Raw genomic sequence first — 8,789 nt, 5'->3', positions numbered from 1 at the left:
TCCAATTGCGTACAGAGTCATTTGAACTATGCCGTGCACGTCTCTTGTGCAGAGAAAACACAGAGCTGATTCGATGAAGGGACTAATGTTCAATCCTAAAAGATTGAGCTTGGTCTGGTGATAGCCAGACTAGTACATAGTCACTTTGTAACAGAATATCTTTACCTCTGTAAAGTAGGTCTGTCGCACTGCCTGTAAATTTAATGAATAAAATAACCTCTGAATCAGTACATACTGTATCCATATAAATCCTTGTGCAGTCTGGCTGCTAAGTGTCTGGTGATTCGTAGTGTGTGTTTGGAGCAGTGGGCCTGGCAGAAGTCTAGGGGTGGGGGAGGGCTACTCCTGAAGAAGCAGGGCACCGCGCTGCACCACAGAGCTGCTCTCTGCTCACAATGGGCCAGTTGTTTTCAGCTGAAACACAGCCACTTCTGATGTCGGATCATATTTGAGATGGTGCTTGTCCATAACTGACATTCACACACACAGTCATTGGAGTGTCGAGCTGCTGAGCCTGTTCTTCCCCAGGTGACCCGAGTGTTGTTTGCGTATAGCAGCTACCAGCTGGTCTCACTTACTATGTGTGTGTTTAGGTGTGTACCTGCCTCTGTTATGGGAGCAGAGTTTCTGCTGGAAAAGCCCCATCGCACTGGGCTACACACGGGGCCACTTCTCGGCCCTGGTGGCCATGGAGAACGACGGCTACGACAATCGCGGTGCGGGCGCCAACCTCAATACTGACGATGATGTCACGGTCACTTTCTTGCCACTGGTGGACAGCGAGAGGAAGCTGCTGCACATTCACTTCCTGTCTGCACAGGAGGTAGGGTCTGATAGTGTGGCATTTTTATGACATACCATACTATAGACTTTTTTTATGGAATACTATAATTTTTTAGGAATTTTAATGGCATACCAAACTGACTTTTTTATGTCATACTATACTATGATAGTTTTATGACTTTTTTCGACATACTACTTTTTCATGACTTCTTATGCCATACTATGTTTTTTTTTTTTTTATAAAACACTATAATATGACTTTTTTATGAAATGCTATACCATGACCTTTATGATTAGTTTCACACCACAAAGTCAGCTGATAATGTAAACTGATATCAGAGACGTTTTGATGGCAAACTTATACTATGAAGTTTTTAAAATTATTTTCATGGCATTTTATACTCAACTCTTTTTATAACATATTTTCATGACATTTTGTTGCATACTTAAAAAAAAAAAAAAGAACAAGCTTATGGTGTCAGGTTACTGCAAATTGCTTCCGGCATGCAGTTGTGAAGTGGATGTTTAGGTTTGTGATACGTGCCTGTTGTCACCAGAAGTTTCACATCTTAAATATGTTGTAAGTAACTACATGTTTGTTTGCAACTCAGATGGGCAACGAGGAGCAGCAGGAGAAGCTGCTGAGGGAATGGCTGGACTGCTGCGTGACAGAAGGAGGCATGCTGGCAGCCATGCAAAAGAGCTCTCGCCGCCGTAACCACCCCCTGGTCACCCAGATGGTGGAGAAGTGGCTGGACAGATACCGCCAGATCCGCCCCTGTGCCTCTCTGTCTGACGGTGAGGAAGAGGAGGATGAAGACGAGTGAGTGAAGGAGCCCTTTAATCTAAGACTGGACACTGTAGGCTCTGTGAGAGTATCTTACTATTTCTTTTTTTTTTTTCCCTCCAAAATGTAAATCTTTAACTTGTAATAATGCATGTGTTGTGTGAGCTCCGTGATAGAAATTAAGATACCAGCAACAACAAACAGAATCCTGATTACTGCTCCTATGAAAGCACATCAAGTCCACTTAGTTTGCCTTCCTGTACTGCGATTTCTCCTTATTTGTTATCAAAGCAATGATCTCTTAAATACTAGGACATATAGGAAAATATAATGTATTCAAGGAAATCCCGAAGCTACACTAGATGAGAAATTTAATTTACAGAATTGCCTGACAGAAATGTTTGCTTAAAACTGAGAGGATGCTGATCTTTGTGTGTATGTTGAGGTTAAAAGGGCACCGTTGTTTTCTGATTGCCGATCCCTTCTGATGTGTGGATTTATTTATTTGTTTAGGAGATTTAGTGCCGGAGGCGATACCTTTTTGTTCTGCCCTGTTTTATCTGTGTTCTGTTTGATCCGTTCAGTCTTGGAGTATTTTATTTTGCAAAGATGATACCTACATTCTGTGAGGGGCGGGGGAAAAGGACATACAAGTTTACTGACATTTTTACATGTGATTTAGTAGCTCATTGTCATGTTAGAGTGGGTGGTGGTGATGCTGTTGGGGAAAAGAAAAAAAACCAAACACTCTGCCTCTTTGTATAGAGTGCATACATATTAAATTTGACTCACTTGCATCCTCTTTGTTGTCATTTGCATTTGTTTTCAAATTTCTTTGCTGCATTTCTATTTGTCACTATTAGAACTTGTTTATACATCAGCGCCCCCCTGTGACAATGGAAACAACGATATGGATGAGAGCAAAGGAACATAATTCATAGAACATAATTCGGCTCTGCTTAAAAAAAAACAGGACAAAGTGTTATAAATCAAGCTGATACAGACAGCTGGTTCTCAGAAGTGTATCTTTTATTTGAACTGCACTGAATGCTAAATGTTCACCTTGTACAAGAAACAAATACAAATACTCACACTAAAAACAAAAACATACTGCTGGCTGCCTCTTCTGCTATTGTTGGGACACTAAGTAGGAGTTTCTGCTATTGCTCTTACAGAGTACAGGATGCCCCGGAGAACCTGGCCTTCAATAGAACAAAGAAAATATAAGGAGAGAAGAGAGAGGGCGGATCACATAGGACTATGGTTATAGGAACATTTAACTAGGCAATACAAATCTAACAGGACTTTTCAAAACTCTTTAACACCAAAAACATGGGATGTGCCTTGTATATAAAAATACCACAATGAATAGGAGGGAGGAGAGAAAATATTCAGACTAACCAGATTGGTCTTGACTTTGTTTTGTTTTTTTACTTCAAAGACAAATTCTGGGAATAAACAAACTATCTGCAAAAAGGTGTTTTCCTGAGTCATTAAGAAATAAAGTTTGCTTTAACCCTTTCCTGTCTTTACTGTGATATGTGCTCAAAGAAGAAGAAGGGGGGGGGGGGAATTGGTTACAATATGTGCGCTGCTGCCACTAAGTTGATATTGGTTGTCGATAGAAGAATCAGATGCAGTCACACCAACTTCATTATTTTTTTACTCTTATTTAAAAAAAAAAAAGATAATTCTCAGTCATACTGACACATCAACTCTTAACTATAGAGAAAACCGTAGCTTGCAGCTCCCTCTAAATCCATTCCATGTCAAAATTTAGCTACTATCACATGTATAACGTGAATGTTTAGTGTTTACCACTGAAAGAAACTAATTCACACAATATATTGGAGCAACTTATGGTCTCAATGGTCAGAAGTGCAGCAGAAATCCCTCGCACTGTGTAGAAGCGCCCTCAAGTGGTGAGATCCTGTAACAGCAGCAGCTGTTGTATGTACAATAGCCAGGAAAGGGTTAAAACCCCCTCTTGATTACTATATTAAAACTGATAAGCAATCTTTTCCTTTTGTTTGACGAATGATAAATATATATAGTCAATAATCCATTTTTAGTCATTCACACTGAAGATTGAAAAAAAAAAATTCTCTCTGAGGCTAATGGGGGGGGGGGGGGGGGTATAAACAACACACATTAGTTACATAAGGAGGAGAGGCGGGGATGATCAGGAAGGGTTGGGGGGGATAAGGTCCAGTAGCACATGATGCCAAAGTTTTTTTTCTCTTGTTAGCCCAATGGTGTGTTGAGATGTGGGCCTACGTTTCCCATGAGCTCTGAGGTGTAGGGGGGCGGGACAGAGTCTCATCAGGTAGTCCTGGAGCGCTAAAAACACTGGACTCTTGTGTCCACAATCATAGGCATGTCCCGAAGAAAAAACAAACAAAAAAACCCATCATCATCAAAGAGTAAAGTCAGTACTGAACCCAAAGAGACAGAGAGTAAAAACTAAAACGTTAAAAGTACAAATTCCTCGGAACACTTCCTTTGTTCCCAGTTGCTGACTGATTTAACAGGCAGCCGCTTGTGTTGTTTCACTGTCTCTTGGTCCCAGTTGGTCGGTTGCTTTGTGATTGGTTGGTTCTGAGTGTCGACAGTCGGATGAGATGGTGCCGTTTGGATCCCTTCTGCTGCTATTGCTCGGTGAGGTGCTCTCTGGTCTCGCCGTGTTTGGAGGGCTGGTTGGGCGACGGGGCCTGGGAGGGATGCGTACCAGAGGGCAGGGTGTGGGCGATGGGCACCCCACCTGGCACCATACCCTCTAACGCCCCCGGGATGCCACCCGGAGCCACTCCAACTACACCCGGCGGGTATCTGGTGAAGGGGAAGGTGAGAGGTTAGTGTGACTCACAGAGTGGGTGTAGTCTTACTCACAGGTAGGCTAGGCCACATTCCAAACACAGTGAAAGACTGAACAGACCTAACATCTAGTAATACTACGGACTTTTTTCCACCACAGGAATCTTTTCAGGAAACATTTTTAAGAACTCTTCAGCTTCATTTTAACCTGTTCCTGCTGCTGTACTTTCTAATGTTTAGAAATGATTGGGTTGAGTTTTTTATACTGAATAAAACAAACTCTCCCAGGACATGGAATTTCTTGTAATTATATTGATGTGTAGAGAACCAGTCCCAGAGAAATATAACATATATATACTGGTCTATTAGAGCTGAAATTACAAGTTGTTATCAATTTTTAAAGTGACAGAAAATTCTTATCTTTTTTATAGATAAATCATCAAGGATTCATGAGTTAGTTCCTGGGACTATTTGGTAGAAAAGAGCCATTATATTACAATATTCTTGCAAAGAAAAACTGGAAGGAAAATAATCCCAATAATATGGAGCCCCCAAAGGGTCAAAGTGGAATTTATTTTTTTCGGAACTACTTGTATTTGAGAATGTATTTGAGGGAATTCATTTTGCATTCCCTCAAAAGTAAACTGACAGTATTGTTTAACTGGACTGAACACTTGTTAATTGCGAGGGAATGCAAAAGCAGTTCTGGAAAAAAAAAGGCCCCCATGACCCCTCAGGGGTTCCGTACAATAACGTCATTCAACCAAAGAGCGGGTGGAAAGGAAAAAAACAGTTCAGAGACATCAAAACCAACAGAACTAGTCCAAAAACCAATAAGAAGGAATAAACAAAGCATGACTCCATCCATAAAACTGCATCTCAATGGTTTTATGTCATGCTTACTGGGACACTCAAAACCCACATTCGCTGCCATCAATCTCTACTCTGTGTTCAGTCAAACAGGTGAGTACTGGGGATTATAGAGGGGACACACATCACGTGAGCTCAGGTGAGCGGGTGTTATCCGGGACCTCCAGACTAGAGGCTGTTGGCCCGGATGGTCGTATTTACCTGCTCCTGATCTAGGCAATAATTTTGTCTTGGGGAACACCGGAAGTTACAGCCGCAAGATTTTGGGTCACTTGGCTGCGTGAAAGAAGCACATGGAGGCGGACATGCTGATATCAGAAGGAGCCCACAGGTGGGCAAAGAATTACCTTTCTACTACTGCAGATGACAGTTAGTAAGGGGACAGGGCACTAGGATCTATAGCAGAGGAGTGAGTTCATTGATTCATTTAGACATTGTTAAGGAAAATAACTTTACAATTTAAAAATAGGTATATTTTTAAATGGAATAAACATGTATTTCTTTTAGGATTTCATCATTAACATAGCAAGAAAGAAAAGCAATTGGGACAGTAATAGCAATAACATTCCCTTAATCAATAATCTATTATAAATTCTCTAATTTGGTCTACGTTGTGACTTGTACACACCCTTTTTCCCGCCAAATAATGAATGAAGTACAATAAAACAAAAGCATCTACAGGTGTACTACTGACATATTAAAACACAATATTAAAATAATGCAGGGCAGCTTTCTTTCTGAAATGGGAGGGGCGGTGGTTGCATGTTCACTCCTTACCTGTAGGCAGCACCGTTGAGCTCAGGGTGAACGCCTGGTTGATCCATGACTGCCCATGCTGCCGTGGTGACGAAGAACTCCTTGTTGACACAGTTTCTTAGGCTGTCAGGGATACGGCCTGTCATATAAGCCAAACGTACACACACGCATGCACAGTTTGAATCAGTGAAGCACATCGGGATAAATCACATAAATCCCACAAATCACACACTCTTAACAGGCTTACAGGGGATGAGTGACCAGACGACGGCAAAGTGCTAATGAGTTCTGACTGACAAACATATCAGTCTTGGATACACAAATTCATTAAAATAATTTAACAGTCTGGATGATATCTGGGGGGCCAGCCTCTGAGCAATGCTCTGCTCCGGGATGCTAATGATGACATCTATTAAGAGATCCAGTTTTAATAAAGGCTGCCCCAGGGCCTAGTGAAAAGAAAAGGAGATATCTGTGGACAAAAAGATGTGCAACAGGTCACATAGTAGGCTGTTTGTCAGATGTACAGAGTGTCCACGGAGTCAACTTTTTAAGACATTCTATACTATGACTTTTTTCAACATACTGTACTATGACTTTTTATCAATTTTTTCAATATGCTATACTATGACTTTATCTTTGTTCGACTTTTTTTTTTTTAAAGTTATTTTTTCGGGGGGTTTTCCCTTCATAAGATAGGCAGACATGTGCGAAAGAGAGAGGGGGGTTGACATGCAGCAAAGGGGCCACAGGCTGGATTCGAACCCGGGCCCGCTGCGTCGAGGAGCAAACCTCTGTACATGGGCACCTGCTCAACCCACTGAGCTATCTGGGTGCCCTTTGTTCTACTTTTTAATCACTTTATTCAACATACTACATTATGACTTTTTAATCACTTTTTTCCGACATACTTTAACATTTGTATCACTTTTTTTGACATAATATAGGCCTATGTTGACTGTTTAATCACTTTTTCAGACATACTATACTATGACCTTTTATCACTTTTTGACATCCTATACTATAACTTTGAATTTTTTCAACAAAAAACACAGACTTTTTTTTTGACATACATGACATTTTTTACATATTAAACTATGACATTTTAATAACTTTTCCCGACATGTTTTACTATGACTTTTTTTTATCTTTGTCCGAGATGCGATATACTATCACTTTTTGACATGCTATTCTACAATATTTTTACCACTTTTTTCGACATAGTATAACTTTTTATAACTTTTTATGACATAATATACTGTACATTCGACACACTATGACATTTTTTCGTCATACTACGACTTTTTTTTAATCACTTTTTGACATGCTTTACTATGACTTTTTTGATGATGATATAATTCTTTGATGATGATATGATTCTTTTTTATCACTTAGTACATCATAGTACAGTATATTGAAAAAAGTGTTAAAAAAGTCATAGTAAAGTATGTCGAAAAAGGTGGTAAAAACAAATTGTAGGATAGTTTGTAACAAAAATCATAGTATAGTATGTCATAGTATAGTATGACTTTTTATAATTTTTTTACATGCTATACTACAACTTTTTTTTCACTTTGTCCAACATGCTATACCATGACTTTTTAATCACTTTTTTTCAACATGCTATTTTATGACTTTTTTCGACATACTATACTATGACTTTTTTATATCACTTTTTTCGACACACTATACTATGACTTTTTAAATCACTTTTTTTGACATACTATACTATGACTTTTTAATCACTTTTTTTCGACACCTATACTAGACTTTTATCACTTTTTTTTTTTCGACACACTATACTATGACTTTTTATCACTTTTTTTCAACATCCTATTTTATGACTTTTTTCGACATACTATACTATGACTTTTTTATCACTTTTTTCGACACACTATACTATGACTTTTAAATCACTTTTTTGACATACTATATATGACTTTTAATCACTTTTTTTTCAACATGCTATTTTATGACTTTTTAATCACTTTTTTCGAACACTTACTATGACTTTTTAATCACTTTTTTGACATCATAACATGCTTTTTAATCACTTTTTTTGACATACTATACCTATGACTTTTTAATCACTTTTTTTCAACATGCATTTTTATGACTTTTTAAATCACTTTTTTCGACACACTATACATGACTTTTTTAAATCACTTTTTTCGACACACTAATACTATACTTTTTAAATCCACTTTTTTTGACATACTATACTATGACTTTAATCACTTTTGACATACTATCTATGACTTTTTAATCACTTTTTCGACATACTATACTATGACTTTTTTAAATCACTACTTTTTTTTTTCGACACACTACTCTATGACTTTTTAATCACTTTTTTCGACACCTATATACATGACTTTTTAATCACTTTTTTTCGAACATACTATACTATTCTTTTTAAATCACTTTTTTTGACATACTAACTATGACTTTTTAAATCACTTTTTTTCGACATGCTATTTTATGACTTTTTTTTCAACATACTATACTATGACTTTTTTTAATCACTTTTTTTGACATACTATACATGACTTTTTTAACTCTTTTTGCGACACACTATACTATGACTTTTAATCACTTTTTTGACATACTATACTACTGACTTTTATAATCACTTTTTGTTGACCTACGATACTGAACTTTTTAAATCACTTTTTTCGACACACTATACTATGACTTTTTTAAATCACTTTTTTTCGACACACTATACTATGACTTTTTAATCACTTTTTTCGACATACTATACTATGACTTTTTAAAT

The 8,789-nt window shown here is 37.9% G+C and overlaps 2 protein-coding genes across 9 annotated transcripts in view; one reads left to right on the top strand and one right to left on the bottom strand.

Annotated features, from left to right (window-relative positions):
* The window catches only part of zranb1a (zinc finger, RAN-binding domain containing 1a), an 18,230-nt gene extending 14,572 nt beyond the window's left edge, over positions 1 to 3,658 (top strand). The window contains exons 9-10 of the mRNA XM_032501417.1: positions 594 to 823; positions 1,395 to 3,658. Of these exons, the coding sequence (XP_032357308.1) occupies positions 594 to 823; positions 1,395 to 1,610 (446 nt within the window). The 3' untranslated portion in view covers positions 1,611 to 3,658. The remainder of the gene's footprint in view (positions 1 to 593; positions 824 to 1,394) is intronic.
* The window catches only part of ctbp2l (C-terminal binding protein 2, like), a 96,729-nt gene continuing 90,521 nt past the window's right edge, over positions 2,582 to 8,789 (bottom strand). For 5 of the 8 annotated variants that reach the window (XM_032501390.1, XM_032501391.1, XM_032501392.1 and 2 more), the window contains 2 exons: positions 6,032 to 6,149; positions 2,582 to 4,399 (listed from right to left, as the gene is read on the bottom strand). In XM_032501390.1, coding sequence (XP_032357281.1) covers positions 4,219 to 4,399; positions 6,032 to 6,149 — 299 coding nt within the window. In that variant the 3' untranslated portion in view covers positions 2,582 to 4,218. Of the gene's footprint in view, positions 4,400 to 5,455; positions 5,531 to 5,601; positions 5,651 to 6,031; positions 6,150 to 8,789 lie in introns of all 8 variants that reach the window. The other 3 variants (XM_032501394.1, XM_032501388.1, XM_032501389.1) reach the window with 2 other exon arrangements.

This window comes from Etheostoma spectabile, chromosome 21 (genome assembly GCF_008692095.1).
Source record: "Etheostoma spectabile isolate EspeVRDwgs_2016 chromosome 21, UIUC_Espe_1.0, whole genome shotgun sequence".
NCBI lineage: Eukaryota > Metazoa > Chordata > Actinopteri > Perciformes > Percidae > Etheostoma > Etheostoma spectabile.
This window is presented reverse-complemented; position numbering and strand designations above follow the sequence as displayed.